We start from the raw sequence: 26,791 nt of genomic DNA on the forward strand, positions 1-26,791 counted from the left end.
CCCTCCGTGTTTTGCCGATCATGCTACGGACAAATTTCATTTCTGCTGCCTGGATTCAACTAACATCTTCATTTCTCATGGTCCATGTTTCGCAACCATAGGTCAGGATTGGTACGTAATAAGTTTCATATATGACTCTCTCTCTCTCTTGTTGCTCAAATGTAAGAGTGCAACAAAAACATATCCTAATAAAATAATGTTAAGTACTGGATAAGTATATTTAGTAGTGTGTTCAGAACATAACAGTTGGCGACGAGGTGAAGGTATAAATAAGTATTGCTAATATCCTGCACAGTACTATCAATTGGCCACCGAAAATATTTACCGCTGTTTTGACACAATTAGGTTACCACTCAGAAGAAGAGATTCAGAACAATTTGCTAAACTGTTATATGCATTCAACCGACAACAACAAACCCTGCTTACTCAGTTTATAACAACATTCCAAAGAGAATCAGGAAGAGAAGTCTCGCATTCCGGTAACTGTTCAAGCATACAACCATTTGATAATTTTGATTGTAGGAAGGAAAAATTTGCATGCTATATGGAGAGGTTTGAGAATTATGTAGCAATGAAAAATATCACAGATAATGAAAAGAAAGCACAGCTACTATGTGTCTCTATAGGTTCTGTGCATTACAACAGTCTATCTGCATTTCTAGGCCCAGAAAAATTGATCAGAACTCAGTCATTTACAGATCTGGTTAAACTGTTCAGCTAAATGCTTGTTCCCAAGAAAGGTGCCGTTATTTCTTAGCATTATTTTTTAAATGTATATCAGAAAGAGGGACAGTCTATCGCCAATTTTGTCGCAACTCTTCAATGCAATTTAGCTGAGTGTGAATTCACAGTCAAATGCCAATGTCAACGTACAGTTTCAATTTTGGATATATTTCTAAGAGCCCTGTTCATAAGAGGTTTACGAGACAACTGGTTACGCGAACAGTTACTGCAATCTAATATCACCACTTTTGATGAAATCCTAGCTAAGGCAACATTATTGGAAACGTCTAGAATCAAAAGTAGGGAATTTACCAGACAAGCCTCTTCGTCGGCATCTAAATTCGACAACAGCGATACATATAAGGTTTACTGCTGGCTCAGATCACCGATCTCGATGGGATCACAGATTTTGTTATCGTTCTCTGAGCCCCAGTTATAGCAAGAGTATGCTTAAAGAAAATACAAAATTTTTAATATTCCACCTTCTCAATGCTAAAAAATCATTTGATGTAAAAACATCAAATGATGTAAAAACATCAAATGATTTTTTAGCATTGAGAAGGTGGAATATTAAAATTTTGTATTTACTTTAAGCATAGTCTCAACTCAATATGGAACCTAACAATGAAGTTTATTACTTTTATAGCAAGAGTAACTATTCATTGAGCCCTGACCATCCATGCAACACACGTTCACCGAATCAAAGTATCCGATATGGTCAACGTTCTCTCTCTAGTGGAAGAATCAGACCTGATTTCAGAAGATTAGGAATTGATAACCTCTGTTTCCGATGTGCTAAGCCGAATCATCATGTGTCAGAATGCCAAGTTAGTAAGTATGATATTAGATGTGAATCTTGTGGAAGAGAAGGTCATCTCGCCAAGGTGTGTATCACCAGCCTAAAGCAAAATTCCAAATCAAAAGCAGATAGTTCCAGCTCAACTAAATCAATTTCAGTTATCCCATGTGATGCCCAGGATCATCCATATGGTGTGAGTATAGCAGAACCTACTTTCTCTCTGTCACATGTAGAATTATTTGAAGTTACTCCTGACTCTGATAAATATATAGTTACTGTATCACTAAACAATAAGACACAGTGTTTTGAAGTTGACTCTGGTGCATGTTTTACTGTGCTTCCTGAAGATGCATTTAATGAATTGGATCTAGGTTTACCCTTACAACAATCTGGAATTGCCTTTCATTCATATTCAGGCAATATTATCACACCTATGGGAAAGGTGACAGTCTCAGCTGTATATAAAGACAAGGAAATCCAAGATGATATATATATTGTCCCTAAGGGCTATTCGTGGATTAGGAGACTTGGTATTGAATTAAAGAAAATAGATGCTAGCAAGGAAACTCCACTCATGTCATATCCAGTTAATGCTATCTTTTCAGTTGATGACATAATTAATGAATTTCCTGATGTTTTTGAAGAAAGAATTGGATATGTTCCAAAATTTGAAGTAAAGTTACAGTTACGTGAAGGAGCTAAACCAGTATTTACATGAGAACGGGATGTTCCCTATGCACTTCGTGAATGAGTTGAAAGAGAGCTGGACTCACTAGAAGCAGCTGGGGTCATATCTCCTGTATCATCAAGTGATTGGGGGTCACCATTGGTCATCATTCCCAAGCCAGATGGAGGAGTTAGATTATGTGTTTATTACAAATGTGGTGTAAATGAGAAACTTGTTGCTGCAAATTACTCCATAAGGCGAATTGATAATGTGTTGAACAGCCTATGTGATTCCAAATATTTTTGTAAATTGGACTTGTTCAAAGCATTTCTTAACTTGGCAGTTAATTATGAAAGTGCTACAATCCAGACTATATCTACACATCGTGGAACATATAGAATAAATCGTCTAAGTTTCGGAATTAAAACAGTGCCATCCGAATTTAACCGAATCATTTCACAAATCCTCAGGGGACTTCCAAAAACAGAAGCCTATTTTGACGACTTAATCGTACATGGATCAACTCTGGAGGAGTGCACATGCAATTTGCAGTTATGTCTGAAGAGATTATCTGATTTTGATCTGCATATCATCCGAGCTAAGTGTTCTTTCTTTGAAGAGAGTATTGAATATTTGGGCCATATTATCCAGCATAATACCATTAGTAAGTCCCCTGAAAAAGTTAAAGGTGTTAATGACATGCCTCATCCTACAAACATTGATGAACTATGCAGATTTTTGGGACTAATCACATACTACTCCAGGTTTATAGCAGATTTCTCCACCATGTCATATCCATTATGGCACCTGCTCTGCAAAGGCCAACGTTACATATGGACTTCGGAATGTGAAACTGCATTCCTCAAGTTAAAAGCAGAGTTGTGTAGCGATAGGATCTTAACGCCCTATGATCCAAAATTACCAATAGTTCTAATGTCATTTGCAAGTCCAACAGGTGTTGCCCCTGTCCTTAGCCATGGAGAAGAAAGGCCGATTACATATGCATCACGATCACTGACTGTATCAGAACAGAACTATAGCCAACTAGACAGGGAGGCTTTGGCAATTATGTTTGTTGTCAACCACTATTATGCCTATGTTTTTGGCAGGCACTTCACACTAGTGACTGACAATGAACCGCTAACTTGTATTTTTCAGCAAAACAAAGCTCTACCACAGATGACATCTGCTCGTCTACTACGTTATGCTTCGTTCTTGTCGGGATTCAATTACAGAGTTCAATTTAAGAAGGGTGCAGAGAACCAAAATGTTGACTGTTTATTGCGGGCTTCCCTACAGCAAGTCCATTCTTCGACAGATATCTCCATTGGAGATGAAGTTAACCAGTTATTTACGCACCTAATTTTTCAAATTTCAAGCGAATGAATCACATTTCGCACCATCCAGGATGAAACACGTAAAGATCATGAACTGAGTAAACTTGTTTTTGATTTACAGAATGAACGGATGGTTTCAGAATATACTCTGAATGAGGGTGTGCTGTTTAGACAAGATAGAGTTGTTATCCCTTCCAGACTAAGAGATCAGGTTTTAAATGAACTTCACGAAACTCATTTGGGCATCATGAAGATGAAACAACTGGCCCGTCACTACGTCTATTGGCCTGGAATTGATCGAGACATTGAACGACTAGTAAAAGGATAAATACAAAGTATGTTACAAGTGTTATTATTGTTTATATCCACCTATTCAATACAAAGAGATCATTTTAGAAATTAAATATTATTATAAAATGTTAAGGGACATGTTTCGCCCATATTAAGGGCATCATCAGCCTCAAACTCTAACCTGTATGGTGAAAAATCAGGATCCTGATTGCTCTTACAAATCATAAAAAGATGATACCATTGTAGGTGTCTGTCCAAACATACAACTTGTTAGAATGTGCTTGGCTAAAATTGCAGTATCAAGCTGCATGTCAAAAGTTCACACGAATTATACTTTCTGGTGCATTGAAAAACTTGTTGGGGTAGAGTAATAAACAGCTGAAACTTTATAATGAAACAGAAATGTGCCTCCTTGAACACTCCTGTTAGAGGATCAGAAAAAGCAAAGCTGATAAACTGTCACAGATGCCAATTTTGTATGTTGTGAAAAGACAACAGCCTTCTTAAGTGGCTGTTCAGCTGCCTATAGTCTATTTAACTGGCTGAAGGAGTGAAAGTCGAATGCGTTATGATAAGATAACTGTCTTCCTTAAGTAATTGTGCGAGTAAGGAAAAAGCATTCGGTTGTCTATAGATGTATTTATCTTGTTTGAAGGAGCGAAAGTCGAAGGTTTTTTGATGCTGATAGAGTCTGTAACAAGAGGAGAGTGAATGCTTAGGAAGGTATTTTTGAAGAGAATGTGGGTTTAAAAAATAAAACATGGAAAATGTATAAAACACTTACCCTTTCGTCTGTACAGATGTAAATTAGTTATGGAAAGGTTAGTTGAAGAAAACAACGTTATGTGTAGGTTCATTTATTTCTTTGACTGTTATGCAGTTGCTATGGTAGCGTTGAATGCCTGACACTTGTGCTTCTAGTATTGTATCTGTCACCGGTTGGTGGGACGGAGAACTGAAACTACAGTGTGTTTGGAAATGTAAATTTTAATTTTTTTATTTGTCTGAAGGATTTAATTTTTTTTGCTACTCTGGACTCTACTGGAATTTCATGTAACCGCAAGAAATATTGAACTGTATGAACATTTCAACATGCAAAAGTGTTTTGAAGTGATTTTTTTAAATGTAGTTTTTATGTAATCTGATGTAAAATTTGTAAGGTGATTTATTTTGGAGCATCCTGTACCTGTACCACACGTGTGGTTTCCTATGATGAAATTTTGGTGTTGTAATCGTAATGTTCCAGAACTTGTGCAATTGCTAACGATGTTAAAATGACCATATATGGTCACAAGATTTCCTATTGGCAAAAAGGTCCAGGAATCTAGGGTAAGTTTGATCTTATTGGTTGATTGTAATCGGGCCATTTCTGGCCTTGTGGCCGGCTTCGAAAAATGATGCGTGTGCTCGGCGTCATTTTCCATCCGACCGCCCTCGCGAGCGTTCGCGCTCGAGGGCTACCCTCGGGAACTCCTGCCTTTCCGAAGTAAGTGTTATTTCAGTGTTTTTGCAATGTTATTCTCAATGCTTTCTGGTTTTGTTTCATTTAGTTTAATTCCTTTTGTGTTTCATTATTTCTTTGCTTAATGTCATTTTAAAAGTTTAATTTAATGTGTCCGAGTTTACCCTAGGTTCCAATTGCCGTAGTTTTAATTCTTTCATCCATTAAATACTTTCGCTTTAAACTATACCTTTAATGTAGCATCACCTTCATTGTTAAATCAAGTTTTATGTTAAGTTACTTAAGTATGTCTTGTTTCCATGTTGTGGAACTGTATTTTGTAAAACTTTCTTGTCATTTTTAATATAGTTGAGCTAGAGGGTGTTTCTTGTAAGTCTTTTCTCCCCCATAACGTCATACGTTCCATGTACCTCGATGAGGGCTTCCCGCAGCTTCCACATCCTGTCTTAGTTGTCATTTTTAGGCCTGTAAGTGTTCCCTGTGTTGGTTTATATGAATTCTCCGCCACTGCGTCATTTTCCTATTCTCATTATCATTATTATTTCTATATTATTATTATTTATTACTGGTTATTTCTTTATTATTATTATTATTTATTATTATTATTATTATTATTATTATTATTATTATTATTATTATTATTATTATTATTATTATTATTATTATTATTATTATGTTATTTACTATTTCTATTGTTATTTTTATTTATGTACACTCGAAAGAGCGGTTACATTTGGTAGCAGAGCGTGGTTATGGAAAGGATAAAAGGCTTACAATGATCATTTTCGGCTAACTTTTCTAAAATTAATTTTAAATTTTTTAAGTTTGAATATAGGTTGTAAGTGTTCTGTGTGTGTTCTTAATTCCCACTTTTGTTTTTCATGATTCTTGCGCGAGTTAATCTCACCACGTGTTTTTCGTTCCGTGATGTGCAGTCTTGTGTTACTGTGTTTCTCTTATAATTAACGGCTGGAGGAAATGGTGTGTCACTATTTGTAACAAGTTTTTGGTTTTGTTAATTTCAAGATTTCGCTTCACCACGTGTTTTGTAGTAAAGTGATATCTTCACATTTCGTGTGCAATGTTCGCCTTCCGAAAGTCTTCTTTGATAAATTTCAATAGGTTTGATTATGTCTAGTTTTCTTCCATTTGTGTTCCGATTGTAACATTTGTGTAATTTCCGGTTGTTTTAAACTGCGTCGTAATATCGTGTTAAGTTTTGTCTCGATACTGTAATTGGTACTGTACTCCCATGTTTAAATTCATGTTTATATCTTGAACAGCTGAAGTGTCTTGAAAACAGCTGAGCGTTTGACCAACTGCGAAGTGCACACCCTACATCTTTAATAAAGTTATCGAGTGTCGCGTTCTGCTTGTTTTCCTTCTAGACCACGTAAATTGTAGTGTGAATTGTCACAGTGATCATTGTGTTCTGGTTAAATTTTAGCACGGAGTTTCCTTAGTTTTTCTGTAATTTCTGTTTTGGAAAATTTTCGGCAACAATTTTGAGGTTATGTTGTGAATTTTCGTCTATTTCTTCGAGTGTTTTTCTGTTCGTAAATCTCGTGTTTCGGCAAATTATTTTCTAAATTTTGTTTCTTGTTGCCTGGTATGTTATATTTGGTACCATTCTACGTGTGTGATCTAAAGTAAATTTTACGTCATGTTTTAGCTCAGTTTAAATTTAAATTTCCAGTCATGTGTTGTTTTTGGTCTATTGCTGGATCTGGGTTCGTTTCCAAGTAGGTATGGGACTATTTTGGTGACTGTTTCCCAACTAGCTGCTAATTTCGAAAGTTTCCTAGTTTGTTTGGTGCTTTTCCATCGTGTAAGTGTCTGTTTCCTTGTCACGTATATTTATTTACCCGTGTATTCCTATATTTGCTAGGGAGGGTTCTATGAGGACTTGGATAGGCTCATAGGGTGACACGTGTTCACCATATCTTTGGACCAGGTAATGCTGAGGCTCATTTTGGGCAAAATTGACGGGTTACGGTTCTGCACTTGTGCTCGTGACATGTTGGAAATCTAGTGTATCTGGTATGAGATTCCTCGTAATCTTTTTCTTGGTATTAGGTGCCTAGATGGAAAATGATGTCCCTTGTGATTATAAGAATGATTACTAGGAAGATTTTCTGCAAATGTTCATTTTGGTGTCCTTACGCTGAGCTATAAATTGGTTAATTCTTAGTAGGTCTGCAGGTTGTCAAGATTTTATTTCTGTTATTTTAAATTTGTCACTAGTGAAATTTTGAAGGTATCGTGATTTAGCTAAGGCATTCAGTTAATGTTTCTGCTTGTTTCCTTTTGTTCGATTTTATCGATATTAAAAATTTCTTGCATTACGGGTTCGTGTCTTCCAAATTTATGTACTCAATTTGTAGAAGTATGGGATTCTGTAGATTGAGTATGGTTCTAAATTTGTAGCTGTGCTGTATCTGGCCTACGATTTTTGAATATAATTGTGCCTTTGGTAGGCATATGTGTGTGTGTACTGAGACTTAGGGTTAAGGTGCTGAGAGGCCATTCCTCTTTTGGAGTACGATATTGGCCCTAAGAGTCTCATTGTCGTGTGATAAGTTCAAGGGTACTTGAGGTCATGTTCTGATGTTCTGTCCTTTTATTTTGTGGGTACTTCTTGATGTGTCATCGCACGGGTGTTTTTGTATGTGTGTGTATGTATGTGTACTGTGTTTGTATGTCATGTGATGAGAGTCAGTATTGAGGTCGTCTCTGCCTTTTACCATTCGTTGGTTATGCTGATTCAGGGATCGTCGCACTTATTTTGGTGGTTTGATGTTGTCTGTGTGTATGTCGAAGGACAGATAAGCTTGGTAGTCTTGTGTGTTGTGCGGTTATCTGGTAATCTCTGGTATGAAGGTTGTTCTTGTACCTTTTTATTTCTTATATCAGTGAGTTGGATGTCTGCCTGTGCACTCTTGCATCGCTTTTGTTTTTCATTTTTGAGTTCCTGTTGATAAAGTAATATGATTTTCATTTGGTATTCCTGGCTTTATTGCGCCTTAATTTGACTGGTGTGACACGTAATACGTAATGTGAGTTTATCTATGTAAAAATTTCATGAGTACATGACATGGTAATAAATAGTGACTTACTAACCTCAATTCATTGAAAGTGGTTGCAAGCTAACGTAATTAATTATTTCTCGGTTTTGAGTTCCCTTGTAACATTCTAAATCTTCCTTTTATTTGTTTCGTTCTGTTCCTTACTGTTGGGTGATTAAGAATGCACACGGTAACTTAATTTGGTAGTTATAAGGAATTAGTTGTAAGCAAATTTTAATTAATTGGCGCGCACCATTTTTCGGGTTTTGTAGTTAATATAGTTAAGTTACTTTAGTTGTAATGGGAAGGGTTATGTATAATCATGTTAGATATAATTTAATGTAATGTCTGTTGGGGTAAGTTTAGAAGTTTATTGATGATTAGTTAGGGATTTTATAATGTTTTGGCACTAGGGTAACCTCTGGCAAATTTTCTTTTAGTTTTTTTAATTTTCCTAAATTTTGAAATTCTGAAATAGCACTTGCCAGGAGGGCTGGGGTTTCCCAGAAACATGAGAGGGAATCTCCTTAAGGAGGCTTGTAATTGTTAATGAAAAACACAAAAAACCCACCCTCGAAACTCAAGGCTCCTTTTAAAGTCATCAATAGTTCAGGCCAGTGGCCTAAGTTCTTCAGTTCAAAATTTCTGCTGCGTATGTTTATGTTCCAGTTACTGCTATGCCACTGACTTTTCGACCTGGGATATCTATTTGGAGTCTGCAACGCACCTATTGGCCACTAATGTCTGATGGTGGAATGGAAAGGTGTTTAATAGTGGCAGTAGTCAGTGCTGTGCCACCTACCTTCGCCAGTTATGGACCTGTTCACTAAGTTGGGTGGGCTGTGCTGAGGCTGTAAGTGAGCAATGGTTGGACTGCAATAGGGATGGAGACGTTGGCAACGGCCACGGTCAGCGACTTCGTTTGACAGCGATACCAACGCTCTACTGGTTTTTGCCTGTATGGACGTTCCTGAAGAGAACGATGATAAGAAATTGTGGTGTGGTGCAATTTGTGGCGTTGTGAAAATATTCAGATCTTCATTAAGCCTCCCATTTTAAGTTCATTTAAATTTTGTTATTTTGGGTAAAAAAATTTTTTTTTTTTGTCGAGCTGGGCTCGACATTGGGAGGAGGAGAATGTCACCGGTTGGTGGGATGGAGAACTGAAACTACAGTGTGTTTGGAAATGTAAATTTTAATTTTTTTATTTGTCTGAAGGATTTAATTTTTTTTGCAACTCTGGACTCTACTGGAATTTCATGTAACCGCAAGAAATATTGAACTGTATGAACATTTCAACATGCAAAAGTGTTTTGAAGTGATTTTTATAATTGTAGTTTTTATGTAATCTGATGTAAAATTTGTAAGATGATTTATTTTGGAGCATCCTGTACCTGTACAACACGTGTGGTTTCCTATGATGAAATTTTGGTGTTGTAATCGTAATGTTCCAGAACTTGTGCAATTGCTAACGATGTTAAAATGACCACATATGGTCACAAGATTTCCTATTGGCAAAAAGGTCCAGGAATCTAGGGTAAGTTTGATCTTATTGGTTGATTGTAAACGGGCCATTTCTGGCCTTGTGGCCGGCTTCGAAAAATGATGCGTGTGCTCGGCGTCATTTTCCATCCGACCGCCCTCGCGAGCGTTCGCGCTCGAGGGCTACCCTCGGGAACTCCTGCCTTTCCGAAGTAAGTGTTATTTCAGTGTTTTTGCAATGTTATTCTCAATGCTTTCTGGTTTTGTTTCATTTAGTTTAATTCCTTTTGTGTTTCATTATTTCTTTGCTTAATGTCATTTTAAAAGTTTAATTTAATGTGTCCGAGTTTACCCTAGGTTCCAATTGCCGTAGTTTTAATTCTTTCATCCATTAAATACTTTCGCTTTAAACTATACCTTTAATGTAGCATCACCTTCATTGTTAAATCAAGTTTTATGTTAAGTTACTTAAGTATGTCTTGTTTCCGTGTCGTGGAACTGTATTTTGTAAAACTTTCTTGTCATTTTTAATATAGTTGAGCTAGAGGGTGTTTCTTGTAAGTCTTTTCTCCCCCATAACGTCATATGTTCCATGTACCTCGATGAGGGCTTCCCGCAGCTTCCACATCCTGTCTTAGTTGTCATTTTTAGGCCTGTAAGTGTTCCCTGTGTTGGTTTATATGAATTCTTCGCCACTGCGTCATTTTCCTATTCTCATTATCATTATTATTTCTATATTATTATTATTTATTACTGGTTATTTCTTTATTATGATTATTATTATTATGTTATTTACTATTTCTATTATTATTTTTATTTATGTATGCTCGAAAGAGCGGTTACAGTATCGATGTGAGATTGGCGGAGGAGGGTGTGGTGGAGGGGAGGGGGTAGGCGGAGCATTAAGTTTATGTGTTGTTGGTTGCGAGAGATTTGCATGGTCGTTCAGGGAGGGAGTTGTGTTGGGTTGCGGGAGAATTGTGGGGGCAGACATGAAGGGAGTCAAGTTAGTTAAAATAGTGGAGGTTCTAGAAGATGTTAACTTAAGATTTTTAAGAATGTAGTTATGTTGTGAATTTAGAGTTTGCAATAATTTGGGTAAACTTTCGTATAATGGATTCTTGACTTCAATTAAATTATTGAGGTTTAGATTTTTGTTGTAGTATTGGTCCAAAAATATATAGATGGTTTCAAGTTCATTCATCAACTTTCCTTTGTCTACTCTTTTAATAATTGTGAGGTCTCCTTCTATCGTCATGAAGTGATGTCCTGTTTCTTTCATATGGGAGCTCATAGCTGAAAATTTATTGTGTTTAATGGCATTATAGTGTTCTAAGTACCATTAAGCACCATCACTGAACAAGATCTTCTGACCGACCTCCAACTGGCAGAAGTCCCGGCACGGCGAGCCTACCGGATCTTAAATGCCAATGGTCCAACTTTCATGGTTCGCATCCAATTTCCCACCAATGAAGACGTCCTCTGCTTGATCTCCAACGGCGTCCATCTTCACCGGAGAACTTATCAAGTGGAGCCTTCTCGCTCCCCACCCCGCACCATGCGCTCTCCTTCCTGTCCCCCCTCTCCTTGCCCTTGTCCAGTACCGCCATCCACCCCACCTCCGCAAGCCGTCTACGCCCTACCCCAAACCTTCCTTCACACTACCGCCGCTCTCTATACTGGAACTTCTCCGTTTACTTGCCACTTCCGTCACCAATATCACTACTAACCTCTATTATCTACTCCTACAATATTACCCTTGTCCCCCTCCTTATAACTTCCTCCCGACCTCTCTACCTGTACCTGCACAACCTATGTAAATACTCTTGTACGTACTTATATGTAACGCTTTCCATTTCTGTACTGCGCGCTTGAGATACTTTGCTCTGTAAATAAAATTTCTTGCGAGTCCTTCCTGGGTTCCGCCTTGTTGGTCGCGGTCTCCCTGAGCCGATCCAATTATTAACGTCCTTTACTGGTATGTACGATACATACACCGCACTATTTTCTTTTTCTTGGTTTCTTTTCAACACATATGGCCGAAGAGCTCCTCGTTGAGCTGATGGCTCGCCCATCCTAAAGGGGTGGGAATGAAATGACCATTTGTCACGTCACGTCACTATCTTGACTTGTTAGGAATTATCTTGCCAAGGTAGTAAAGGGACTGCTTGTCAAGTCAGTAAAGGTATCCTTAATTCACCCAGAAGGACAGGGGTTTGGTTTCCCATTAGGAATTTGAAAACTCTCAAAAAGATTCCCACCTCTGGAGGTGCACAAGCTCTGAGGTTCACTCAGCCTAGAAAAAGAATGATTTCTGGTGGCAAAGGTGGCAGGACCTAGAGCTAACCACTCTACCCCTTGAGGGCCTTCGTGGCCTGTACAGAAATGACTTTGCTTTTTACCATGACTTCTTCTTCATTCACTGCTCATAGTGGAAGTTAAAAGTTTGATATTTCATGACTATGCCAACAATTACTTTCCATAGAGTGCTTATCTCCTATAAATAATCCTCCTATTCACAGACAGATGCTCTTTGCAATACCCAAATGGTAAAACCTTTTAATTGTCTGTTAGTGGCTAATACTTCACATGCAATCCAACTGTATGGCAGTTTCAAACATTATTGTGGTTTCTTGACCTTGAAGGAGGATGGATTTCTTGTGAATAAGCAGACCACTTTTTTTCAGTCAATATGCCTGAGTGTTACCTTCCCAAAAATCCTTCCTATTATTCTTTGTGATCATATATTCTGAAAGAAAAAAATCCATCTGGGCAGAATACAATAGAACATCAAAATTGACATGGAGCAGCCTATATGGCATCAAAATCAAAATGCATGCACACAGTAGCCGAGGCATTATTATTATTATTATTATTATTATTATTATTATTATTATTATTATTATTATTATTATTATTATTATTATTATCTGTCCATTCTACTGGACCATTTTGCTTCATTTTTGTTTTATTCTCTCTGGAATTACTGTACCTGCCAGTAAATCATGAGGTCTCGAAGTTCTGCCAACTTTGAGTAATTGTAAAATCAAATCAAATCATTAAAGGATCACTCCAATAATTGCAGGTGAAGGTTTACCCTAACCCGCAATACATTCCGTGCTTAGCAAGTTGCTAAGCATAAGAGAAGAGAACAATTGCATGGAATGTGTCATAGAGCCTGTTATCTTATTTAGTGAAATTGAGAACGCCATCAAACATTTGAAAAACAACGAAACCCCAGGCATAGATGGTATTACTGGAGAAATGCTGTAAGTAATGGGAGAAGAAGGCCTCCATGCTTTACATTCAATATGTAATAAAGTGTGGAAAACTGGAGAATGGCCTAAAGACTGGACTACATTTGTTCTCATCCCCTTCCACAATAGAGGGTCAGTTAGGCACTGTTCTAATTACCGTACCATAGCATTAATATCACATGCTAGCAAAGTCCTGCTGTACATAATGAATCAAAGACTAAAAATTCCTTGCAATCTCAGATTTCTGCTAAACAAACAGGTTTTGTGACAGGTAAAGGTACACGAGAGTCAACAACAAACATGAGGCAGATAATTGAAAAATGCTGCGAGTTCTATGTCCCTACCTATGTTTGTTTCCTTGATTATAAAAAGGCCTTCAACTGTGTCAAGTGGGACAAGTTGTGGGAAGTGCTCAATGAATGTGGAGTCCCAAAACACTTAATGTCATTATTGAAAGGTCTTTATAACAGTCGTAATGCAACTGTAAGTGTGGATGGTGAATGTTCAGAATCTTTCAATATGACAAATGGAGTCAGGCAAGGGTGCATATTGTCACCCCAACTCTACAACTACTACACAGAGTATGTAATGAGAAGAGCACTGAATGGCTGGGATAGTGGAATTTCAATCGGTGGTGGGAAAATCAACAATTTACGCTTTGCTTATGATATTACACTCATTGCGGGAAGTGGACAAGAACTTGATGACTTGCTCTCTAGAGTGAAAATCATTAGTTTGGATTTTGGTCTAGAAATTAACATGAAAAAGACCAAACTAATGGTTATCAACCGACAAAGTCAAATTCCAATCCAAATGACAGGATGCCTGAAAGATCTAGAGTTGGTGAATGATTGTGTAAATTGGGTTTCATAATCAGTAACATGGGAAATTGTGATAAAGAAATAAAATGATGGATTGTTCTAGGCCATGCTGCAAAGATCTGGCAGAACCGGGCATTATCCAAAACAGTGAAAATACAATTGGTGGAATCACTGGTGTTTCCTGTTATCCTGTAGGGTTGTGAGACCTGAACTGAGAAGGTTAGTAACAAGAACTGAATAGATGCCTCTGAGATATGGTGTTGGAGGAGTATGCTCTGTATACCATAGACAGAAAGAAGAACAAATTCCTCCATTATAGAAGAAATGAGCATCACAAAACTTTTAACTTCCCGCATAGTGAAAGTTACCTCCAGTTCCTGGGACACTTTTTGAGGAGAGGAGACATTTGAGAAAAGACCATTCTGTAAGGCCAAATTGAAGGTACCAGACCAAGAGGCAGAACAACAAGTGGATGGTTAGACCAAGCAAAAAAGATCACCAATCTACCTCTTCACAATACCTTAAGAAGAGCTGAAGACTGCTCAGGATGGAAAAATCCCATTAAGGATGCAGTTACTAATGAAGTGAAGAAATAAGGTCATGACGCTCAGCAATGAATAAACTGACTGCTGATGATGAAGCAACTAATACTTTCATTAATGTTCTGATATATGTGATTTTCATCCTTAGTAATGTTATTGCATGCAGCTATGTTTGATTATTACCTGTCAAGCCAGGGAGTACACACATCCTCTTATCACGGAAGAGTACTATACCCTACTAGATACTCTTTGATTCTCTAACCTTTCCTAGCTTCCAAATATATTCAAGAGATGGCACAGCGTTCCTAATAACTTACATGCTGCTAAGAGAAAAAGGTCTACGTACAAACAGATCCCATAATGACATATGCCTTAGACATTATATGGGAACATCTATCAAAGGATAACATAGCTACACAAGAATGAGTGAAAGCCATGTATCTTAATAAAAGTTCTCTGCCTAGCAAAAAATGCTCCTTCGAGACTGACCTAGGAGCTCACAAGATAACAGTTCTATATAGAAGAACTGTGATTAAAAGTACCATTGCCTTCTACAATACAATACTAAGCTTTACATCAAGAAAAGCAAATATATTTATTTTTACCAAACAGATGACATGATGATGTCAGAATGGATGAATTCTGACTATGAATTGTGGCATACTTTAATGCACATCTTATTAAATGTTCATACAACAATTGAAAAGGGCAGGCAAAACAATATGACTATGACAGGCATATCAAAACGAGTTCAGTAATCTATTTATAACCTATGCTGTGGTGCAGCACAGGTCCTATAGTTGTTGTTGTTGTTGTTGTTGTTACTGTATTATTATTCAAAAACTGAAAAGAAAGATGAACAATTATTCATTAGAAAGTATGAGTTTCTTTTAGAAGAGATAATTTTATAGTTTCATTCATATAATTATGTCATGGAAACGTACACACCATATGTACAAATAATTTTTAGAGCAAGGAGTTAGGTAGGTGATTAAAACCACACCAAAGGATAAACACAGTTTCAGTCACTGTGGGTACAGGGAGCAACATAAAGGAGAGAAAAGGACAGGTATGAAAGAACAATTGGGATTAACGATAAAGCATCTGTCCTCATCCTTTTGTTTTCCATTTGTGTCCTTGTCTCCCCATTCAGATATTACTATTCATTTATCATAAAAAATAGCTTAAACTGTTTTCAGAGGCTATAAATAATACAATAAACTTACCATACGTTTTAGTGTAACATTCCATTGTCCAGGACATATTTCAAAAGAAGGTTCTGAAAAGAAAGAAATTATAAGAATTAACATGCTGTAATTTTCAAGTCATCCATAATAATTACTTTTATCTCTTTTTTCCTTTCTATTTTTCCTTCACTCACTCATAACTTGCTTCATCAAAGATTTTGATTAATCTTGCAAGTGTTCATTTTATTTTCTTCCTATTTTTATCAACCTTGTTCTTTAATCTCCAAACATATTAGCCAATATATAGAGTATCAGAATAAAAGATAAAGAGAGACCATGGTGGAACAAGAGGGTAAAGGAAGCAGTGGAAAACAATAAGGAAGCATGGGAAGTGTTGAATACAGATAAAATAGAAAGTATCTAAAAATAAAAAGTAGATGCAAGAATGTACGTTGTAAGAGAAGGAAAGATGAAAAACTGCGAAGAATTTACACAAGAGTTGGAAGTGGATGTGGATAGTGGTAAAATGATGCTATAAGGAAGAGAAAAGAAAGAGATTACACACAGCAGGTGAAAGGGAAGAAAGGAGAGATAATAATGCAACTAGAAGTGATAAGAAAAAAGATGGAAGGATTACTTGGATGAACTCCTGAATGTGAGAAGGTGGGTATAGAGGAGATGATAGAGGTAGAGTGTGAAGAGACAGAATCTGAGAGTGAAATCACAATGGAAGAGATGAACACTGCTGTCAAACAAATGAAAGTGAGAAAAGCAGCAGGAGTGGATGAATTGTGTTTGGAAAAGAAAACAGCAACAGTATCCATTGGTCTACAATGGCTATTATAGGCTATTTGCATATACTCAGGAAAAAAAATGTTGATACCAAATGTAAAAGTGTAATAATACCAATATTTAAAAAGGGGACAAGAAGATATGTAATAATTATCAAGAAAGAGAAGAAATGTGGAAGGGCAACTACATGAAGAGCAATATAGCTTTGGAAAATAGAAGATGAACACTAGACCCCATCTTCAGTATGAAGCAGTTAATGGAAAAGCATTGGATTTATAGAAGTCTTAAGATAGTGTCCCCAAAGGACAAGTATAGAGAGTAACACAAGGGAGAGGATGTGGAAAACAAAACAATATGTGCAAGTAATGATAATGGACAAAATTGTGAAGGAGATCAGCATGAAAAAGAGTAACATTGTGTTCACTACAGGAGAAAGGGAAGGGAAAGGGATTATGAAAATAAGGGGACAAAACTCCCAGATTGTGGAGAGCTTCAAGTATTTGAGAAGCAAACTGATGAGGGATAAAAAGCTGGACATGGAAATCAGTAACAGGATTCAAAAGGGAAGTGCATATGATGTGGGTCATCTACTTGCAAAATCAGTCATCTCCAAATGGTTAAATTTTCCAGGAAACCAAAAATCATATAAAATTAAATACTGAGATTGAGAACTATTTTCATTTACTAAATTGCTTATAAATAGCACTATCATGAATGTTACAGAACAGCAATGTTTTATTTGTATAATTATTTGGAATATTAAAATTTCAAATTTGGAGACGGCCAGGTTTCCACCAAATGAAAAACTGAACAAATTTTTAAAAATGATTTATTTAAAAGTTAACTAAAAAGCAAAACAGTGTAAAATTCAATAGAGATTCAACATCTTTTTGTCTAACTCTAATTTTCAATGAAGAAAATAAGCTGATTAGAGGCCGAATTTGCTGTCTTGTGTAAAAGTGGACAGAGAACATATTCAGCATGAAACATGGATTTCATTTTTTTGGGGGGGGCTTGGTTGGTTTTGGAAATAGATGACTCATGTGTAAGTTGTACTACTGCCAAATACTGACATACACAGCAGAGACCTGGACACTGACAGAAAGATGGGAGAGTAAAATCCAGGCGAGTCAAATGAAATATTTGAGGTGATAGGAAAGACAAGAAAGGACAAAGTAAGAAACGAGGATGCCAGGAAGGAAATCAGAGTGTAAAACTTTATGATAGAATGCAGTGGGATAAAATTAGATGGTTCGGACATGTTAAGAAGATGGAAAAGGGAAGGATTGCAAGTAATCAGCTTCTTTTTCTGTGGAAGATTTTCAATTATTGTAAAGGGAAGGATGCCGAAGCAAATGATGGAGACCTAGATAGAAGGAGGGAGGGCAAGAGGGAGATCCAGACTAAGGTGCTTGAAAACTATCAAGAATAGTGTAACTAGAATGAACCTGGATTGGAACATAGTTAAGGAGGAATAATGGTGGTTGGATAGAGGAAGATGAAAGGGTGCCATAAACATCCCAACACAAGTAGGAGCTGGACAAGGGAAATGGATAATAATGATGATGATGATGATGATGATGATCTACAGTATCAGAAGACTCCATTTCTGTACTACATTCAACAAAGAAAGAGAGTAATAACAGTCCTAAATGACTGACAAACATCATGTCAAGTTGACATCAATAAAGTACATCACCACTTCTGCTCTCAACTACCCTTCCCCAACAATTGAGTAAAGAACTGGAACCAGAGAGGCTTTTTGGGTATGATGTTATACCGAATAGAGTAATAAAAAAATTACGGGATTTACAACAAAAGAATATCTTACAGGGAAAAGATCAGATACTGTACCATGGTCTATTTATTTTAATCGTATGATGATTATAACTGCAAATTTATAAGTCCAGGTCCAGGTGTTTCAACCACTCTACAGCACTTTCTGAAAGATGAAACAGGTCGCTGGGGCTTCCAGAGTAGGCAGAGAGGGCAGAGCAGGATGACATGGTCTGCCCCTTTTCACTGTATTCACACATAGGAAATTCCATCCAACCCCACTTATGGCGTAAGAAATTGCAGCGTCCATGCCCAGTTCTCAGTCTGTTGAGGCAACACCATAGTTTTCTTGGGAGGTCGAATCCCTTCATTTTCTGGGTTGGATTTAGGTCACGAGCATTTGTCCCAGATGTTGAAATTGACCACTCATCTCGCTAGCTCTCATTTAGATTAAAATTATCCCTCAAGAGCTGGCCGGCCAGTACACTGGCTGGTCTCCTAGAACGAAGTCGTCGTGGCGACGGGTAACAAAATTCCTGGTGAAATGGTAATGAGGGAGATGACAAGATCATCTTTGCTTCTCTCAGCAGAGCTTCCTTTCTCCTCAGGTGGGGTGGTGGGATATGACTAAGTACGGGTAACCAGTGGCAAGATGTTGACTTTACAGTACCAGTTATTCAGTGCATGGTATCATTGAGCTTAGTATCCATGGTTATCATGCCAGAAGGACTGTACTATTCAGAATGCCTGATACTGAATAAGAAAGGGGAAATGGATGACCTAGAGAAGACAGAAAGAAAAATCTTGAGAAATATCTTAGGACCTGAAAAAAGAAAGGATGGTACATGGAGGAAGAGGATAAATGAAAATCTATATAGACACACAGGGAAGATCACAGACACCGTAGGTAAGAGGAGACTGAAGTTTTTATTGGCGCCTCACAAGAATGAACGAGAGTTGACTAACAAAGAAAATCTTTAAGTACTGTATATCATCAAATTCAAAACAATTACTAAATAGAAAGAAGAAACAAGAAAGGACATGGAGGAAGTTGACATCAATCCAAAATAAATCTTTAATAGAGATACATTTTGAACTGAAAATGAAAAATTCAAGGGGTTCCAGGGAAAGCAAAATGAAAAGTCCAAGAACATTATGGTCGGACAAGAGGAAGAAGAACCACAGCAAAATGATGAAGAAGTTCTGGAAGAAGGAAAAAGGACTAACCAGCCAGTCAATTGTTTACCATGGTCCATTGTAGGCCAAAATTAAAGAAAGAAAGAAGAAGAAATTATACAGGATTGAGGTGTCGATTATCTCAGCGGGTGGTCTGAATGTTGCAACCAGACTCATCTCGTCGTGTTCTATGGTCTTCTGTGAACCATTCTGTACACACCCGTTGTACTACCGACACACTTTGCCACACACGAGCAGTAATTTCCCGGATGGATGCATCATGTTCTCTCATGCCAATAATGTGCCCTCTTTCAGTCTCACTGATTTGATGATACTGTTCTCACAATATGTCTGCAAGGCATCCTGTATGTCTGCTCAAGTCACACCGATCCATTGCTTATGGTTTATAGCGACAACGAGAGCCGCAGGCACATTTTATCAGTCGGTGGTGGTGCGCCAAGATATCAACATGGACCTTGGACCTGAGGGCCGACATGGTTCAAATGCTAATCATTTCTTCAGAACATACCAGTGCACATGTCCTGTGAATATGACCTTCCTATCTTTAGTCTTTCAAGGTGTTCTGGTTTTTATGAACATGAGAGTATATAGGAAGAGGAGTTAGGGATTGGAATAATTTACCAAGGGAGACATTCAATTAATTTCCAGTTTATTTGAAATTACTTAAAGAAAAATCTAGGTAAACAACTGATAGAGAATCTGCCACCTGGGTGGCTGCCCTAAATGCAGTTCATTGATGACTGATTGACCTCATAGCATGGCTTCCACAGGCATATGATCTGAAGCTGGGGCGGTGTCAACAGTTATTCTTGGGACAGCTGCACAGATAGCCACAACCATATTGGAGAATACACGAGTTCAAGAATGCTTCAAAAAACACGGAGAGTTTAGATAGATGAATAGATAAACAGTTGAGGCCATTAGGCCTTCTCTTATACTATGAGGACTTACACTTCCTCAACTGGATGTTGGAAGGGGAAGAATTGCATGACAGATATAGAGGAAGAGCTACCAACAAGTATATTATGCTCTCATCACATATGTAGGTGCTCAAAGGGGTATTTCAATGTAATGATCATGTTGGTTGATTATCAACATTCTTTTGCCTACAAGAACCAGTGCATGGTGAAAGTCATCTGATGGAATGAAGGGAAATATTTTTATTAACACATATACATTATCTTTGAAACATTCTCAACAAATATTGCATTGGATGATAGGAAAACTTAAAATGGTCCACCTTTTCAATACAAAAATGTTATAGTTTTTTTATAACATGTATTTGCACTTGGAACTAGTTTCAACGCTGTTTTGCGTCATCATCAGCCAAAATGTGGGAAATAGGCCAGCATGTAGGCATTTATATTACACAAGGCGTTACATTAAACAATACACATCTTACAAGGAGATAAAAACAGGGACGAATATAGAAACAAATGAATCGTTGAGAAAGCAAAAGTTATACATATTAAAAATAACCTTAACCACACATCTTGCAGTGCGAAAGTGTTCTTCTTGAATGATTCCTGAATATAAAACACACGCGCACACATTTCTGAAGAGCCAGCAGGCAGGACAAAGTAAAGCGAAACCTTAAGAGTTCTTCTGAGAAGAGTTCATCATTTTTTCTATGTTCCAACTAACTAATGAAGTCTCCCTTGAGTTCCTGATAAACATACACAACAGGAAATTCTCCTTCACTCTCAACAATAGCTATAAAGACCAACGGTAAAATTTCATTTTAAATATTGTGCAGAGATGTGAAAGCATGATCTTGAACATGATATAACTCTTTCATATAACCCAATTTTTTACACAAGGTGTTACATTAAATAATACACATCTTACGAGGAGATAAAAACAGGGACGAATGTAGAAACACATGCATCGTTGAGAAAGCAAAAGCTATACATATTAAAAATAAGCTTAACCACACAACTTGCAGTGCGAAAATATTTGCCTTGAATGATATTGCATTGTACTAGTTAACCCCTTGTTGCCAAACTCCATAAGTCATATAGACCTCCTTTTCTTCACATGCTGCCGACCACCATGTGTGGTATAGACCCAGTCGTCTTTGAGACAGTAAGGAGTGCGGATGTGCTGAGTAGTGCGTGGAGCAGCGGAACAATGGGTAACATATTGACTCAGTACAGGATAGTGATTGGGAGATGGAACGGCATAAAGGGAAGCGAAATGGAGACAAGAATGGAGCTGAAAGGTGAAAAAAGAAGGGTGGTGGCTACTCTACTGGTAGCGGCGGTGGTGATGGTGCTATTGATAATACGAGGGGTGGAAATTAATCCTGGCCCAGGACCAGTGGGTTCCACTGGATGCGAAGAATTTGAAGCAATAAGAGAGATGATAAGAGAGGCTTGTCAGACAGAACAAATAAAGGAAATGTTTAGAGAGCTATCCAAGGCCTTTATGGACCTAAAGTCGAGTATTAAGGAAGACGTAAAGAAGATATTAGAAGAGGAAGGATGTAACAAAGAAGAGTTGGACGTGTTGAAACAGAAAGTAAGAAGTTTGGAGCGGGACCTGAGAGAAACTAAGAGACTAGTAGAGAGGGGTGTGCAAGATAGTATGAGAAAGAATATTTTTATATATGGTGTCCAAGAAGAAGAAGAAGAAGAAGAAGAAGAAACAAAAGTGGAACTAGTATATAAAGTGGTTGAAGTGATCCAGAATAGAATGAAAATCAAGTTTAGTGAAGTAGATATAGACAATGTGCATCGTGTGGGGAAAATGAAGGGGAGAAGGCCAATCAGAGTGAAATTATTATCCACCCTGATGGCTGACATTGTGATAAGAAATTCAAACAATCTAAAAGGAGAGAAAGTGTGGATACAAAGGGAGATGAACAGAGAAATTATCGAGAAGAACAGGATCCTAAACAGACACTAAAAGATGCAAAAAAACAAGGCCTCAAAGCATATATCAGAGGACAACAATTGCTGGTTGGAGACAGAAGATGGAATCGTATATGGGGAGTAAACCAGCTAAAAAAACTTGAGGAGGAACACCAACAACAACAGAAGGATTCCATGATGGCAGAGGGAGCAGCAAGGAAGGGCACAGGGAAAAGTGGTAGTGACATAGTGGAGAGTGATATTACGGAAGTGAGCGAAGTCCACACCATATCAGGTGCAGAAAGTAGAGAACTGCTGACCAGCAGAGCCAGCAAACAGATGGTCAAGACTGCAGAGATATTGAAGAGTCAGCGCAGCGTAGAGATGGAGGAAGCAAGTAATGTGTCACAAGTGGTACAGAGCAAAATGAAAAGTGCAATTGAAGACAATAGGAAACAGGGTAAGGATTCATCCTCACTGAATAAAAGAAATGCAGAAAATAAAATAGAGAAAAGACAGGTATTAAGTAAGGAAGTTTGAAGGATTTATGGGGAAAAGAAAAAAGGTGTAGGCACGGACAAAGGGAAGGAGGACGAGAGGAATGAAGGAGGGGATAGAGATGGAGAAGACTTGCAAGAAAGAGTGACAAGGAGTAGGGGTGGAAGTGGAGAAGTACAGAAGCAGAGAGGGAGAGGGGAAAAATAACTAGAGATGACAATAGGGTTGTGGAATATTGAGGGGTTGATGGGGAAACTAGGAAATAAAGAAATAGAGAAATTAGTCAATGAGTTTGAGATCATTGCCCTAATAGAGACTTGGTTAGGGAAAGGGATAGAAATCGAATGGGATGGGTATAAAGTAGTCAACGTCACAAAGAATAAAATAGGGAGGATGGGAAGGAATCCAGGAGGCATAACAGTCTTAATAAAAATGAGATAGTAGGGAGAGTAGAGAGAATAAAGAATGAGGTAGAAGGGGTGGTGTGGTTTAGAGTTAAAATGGGAAGAGAAGAGAAGGAGGCAATTTGTATAGCTCTCTTGTACAACCATCCTAAGGATTCAGTTTATGCGAATAAAATTGTTTTTGAAGATCTGATTGAAGAAATAAATAAAATTAAAGGTACATATGTGGAAGATGGAATGATACTAATAGGAGATTGGAATGCAAGAGTAAGCAATAGGGTACCGAATTATGGGAGGGAAGATACTGAAGTGAGAGGGTACAGAAGAAACAGTAAAGACAAAGATATAAATAGTAATGGTGTAAAGTTGCTAGAGCTATGTGCTATAGAAAAATTATATATTTTAAATGGATGGATGAAGGGAGACAGTACGGGAGAATTGACATTCATCACACTGAAGGGAGGGAGTGTGGTAGATATAGGAGTAAGCTTGGAAACAGCTTTAAGGAAAATAATAAGTTTTGCGGTGGTAGAATGTGAGTCAACAGATCACATGCCCATTAGGATAAAATTAAGAGAGGAAAATGGTGAAGTAAAGAGAGGGTTAGGAAATAGGATGAGGCATAAAGAGAGATGGAAGTATATTTGGAATGAAACTACGATTGAGAAATTGAGATTGGAGTTAAGGGAGAGGGGAGATAGTATAAGAGTAGAAGCTGAAAGAGTGCTGGAAGAAGAGGACATAGACAAAGCTTTAAAAATAATAGAGCGCCCTGTATGGGAGGTGGGAAAGAAAGTAAAGATAAGAGAAGAGGGAGACACAAACAGAGCCACGGGATGGTTTGATAAAGATTGTAAGAGGGAACGTGAGATAGTTATGTCAGTACTAGCAGAGTTTAAGAAAGGAGGGAAACAAGAAAAAAGAGAGGAATATTGTAAATTAAGAAGGGAATACAAGAAGCTACTGAATGAGAAAAAGAAATGCTGGGGAGAGACGGAAGCAGAAAGAGTGAACAGATATTGCAAAGAGAAAAGATTTGAGAGGATATGGGAAATCATAAACAAACTTAAGAGAACTTGGCCTACGGGGAAGGGAACAAGCATAGAAGAAAATGAGTGGGTAGGAAATGTTGCAGGTCTTTTGAGTGGGAGAGGAGACTGGAATGGGGAAAAAAGTAGGACATTTATCCAAAGAGATTTGCAAGTAGGAGTACAGATACTAGAGGGGAAATAACAATCCAAGAAGTAATTAGTGTGTTAAGTAAAATAAAAATGAAAGTAGCAGGTGGGGCGAATGGTATTACCAACAGAGTATGGAAGGAAGTAGGGACAAATGAATCGATGTTGAAGGTGATGGTTAAATTTTTTATCAAGATATGGGAATCAGTGAAATTTCCTAGTGAATGGAGAAAAGGAGTATTATGTCCTATATACAAGAATAAAGGGAGTCAAAGTGATCCTAATAACTACAGAGTAATAACACTCCTTGACTCGTTATCGAAGGTATATACAGGAATTTTAGCCAATAGGATTTTAAATTGGGCAGAGAAGAATGGAAGGATTTCGGAGTATCAAAATGGGTTTAGAAAAGAGAGAAATTCTGTGGATAATATATGGATTTTGGATACCTTAATTACAAAATATGTCAAGATAGCAGGGATGAGATTATATGTAGCAGCAATAGATTTGGAGAAAGCCTTCGATACAGTGAATAGGGAGGCGTTGTTTACTAGGTTAAGAGATATTGGGCTATCAAAGAAAATGAGAATGACAATAGAAGGAATATACGAGGAAGTAATGGTGATGATTAAATTACAAGGGGGTGAATTGTGTAAGTGTATTGAATCTAAGAGGGGTGTCACTGATATTATTTTTATTGTTTATAAACAATATATTAGATGGTCATGGAGGCGAGGGCTGGCAATGTCCTTGGATAAACAAACAGGAAATACCGGGACTGCTATTTGCGGATGATTTATTGATTTTGGTACTAACAGCAAGGGGGTTGAGAAAAGGGCTAGAAGAGGTGGTGGAATATACAAAAAGATGGGCACTTAGAATAAATGTACAGAAGACACAGATAATGGTATGCAGGAAAAGGAAAGACAAGAAAGAAAAGAAATTTTGGATAGTAGAACAAGAAGAAATCAGACCAGAAAAAAAAATTGAGTATTTAGGAGTGATAATTAGTAGCAACGGAATATGGAAGGATCAGACCAAAACAGCTATATTAAAAGGGAGAGGAGCACTGGCTATAGTGGGGGTAATGGAGAATAAATTCCCGGATATTAAATACAAAATTCAGAGAATGGTGTTCCAATCAATGGTAAAAGGAAAAATGTTATATGGGGTAGAAGTGTGGGGATTGGAGGAGAATAGAAATGAATCAAACCGGGTGGTAGCAAAATTTAGTAAGATTATGATGGGGGTTCCTAACTGTACTGCTAATGTGGGGACTAGATTAGTTTGTAAAGAATCGATAGATATTACAATAGCAAAGAGGATAATGAAATATTGGATGAGATTGGAAGAAGGAAAAGGAGGAGATTTATTACAATAAGTGTATAGGTTCTAGAAAAGAATGGAGAACGAAGAGTACTGGGTGAATAAATGCAAAAACAAATTACGAAGGATAGGATTAGAAGAATGGTGGGACAGATGGGGAGAGAGGAAAGATTGGGTATTGAGAAAGGTAGAAAAGAGAGTGGCTGATATAGAAAGACAGAATTTAATAATGGAATGTAGGGAAAGAGACTCATTATCAGTATTAAAGAAATTAGTAGAAATTATGAACCCAAGAACCAAATTTGAGGGTAGAAGGGGTAAAATAGGATTATGCTGGTGGGTTATGGGAATTCCAAAAAATTTAGGATGGATAGGTCAAGAAAATAAGGATAGATGTATCTTATGTGGAGAGGAATGGTCGGATATGCATATATTTTCTAAATGTAGTGAATTAGAAGAGATAAAAATGAAAGTGTTAAATAAGAAGGAGATAGAAAAAGTAGAAAAAGGTCATAAGATGATGGCATGGCTACGCAGAGAATGGGAAAGAGGAACAAATATATCAAAATATTTAAATTTGGTTAGAGCTAGGTTTGTAAAGAACAATAGGAAGGTGTTATGTTCCAGATAATGAGTGCTAAAAGAAAAGGATTGTACTGTAGTGTTGGAAATATGAAGAATGTACAAATTGTGAATGATATTTAGATTAAGAGTGGTATAGACCCCTGCAACCTAACTTCATTTTGTTCTAGCTTGCAAAGTTTTAAAGTTGTTGAGACAGAAATGGTATATCTTTGAAGGTATACCTTCCTTGTATGTATGAAACAGCCCAAATCAGTGTTCCTTTTTTCTCTCTAAAGATTTTGAAATAGTCTGACCTCTTTCCACTTAAGAGCATATATATTCAAATTTCTGCTGCATTGTAGTATATGTATGTTTCATTACAGGATGTTTTCTTATGTAGTTTGATAGTATAAATCACTATCTTTTCACTGATATGAATGTTGACATCATCTGGTGAGAATTCCTATAATTCTTTCAATACCTTGAAATCTCTTACGACTCTTAATTACTTGACTCGCTGTCATTTTGAAATATGATATTTCATGGTGCAGAAGCATGGCACGGTGTAGTT

General features: G+C 37.3%; 1 protein-coding gene across 1 annotated transcript in view; it reads right to left on the reverse strand.

Annotated features, from left to right (window-relative positions):
• Positions 1-26,791, reverse strand: part of LOC136874532 (receptor-type tyrosine-protein phosphatase kappa) — a 381,492-nt gene that overhangs the window by 204,092 nt on the left and 150,609 nt on the right. The window contains exon 8 of the mRNA XM_067148168.2: positions 15,673-15,725. Coding sequence (XP_067004269.2) covers positions 15,673-15,725 — 53 coding nt within the window. The remainder of the gene's footprint in view (positions 1-15,672; positions 15,726-26,791) is intronic.

The sequence above is a fragment of the Anabrus simplex genome, chromosome 5 (genome assembly GCF_040414725.1).
Source record: "Anabrus simplex isolate iqAnaSimp1 chromosome 5, ASM4041472v1, whole genome shotgun sequence".
Lineage (NCBI taxonomy): Eukaryota > Metazoa > Arthropoda > Insecta > Orthoptera > Tettigoniidae > Anabrus > Anabrus simplex.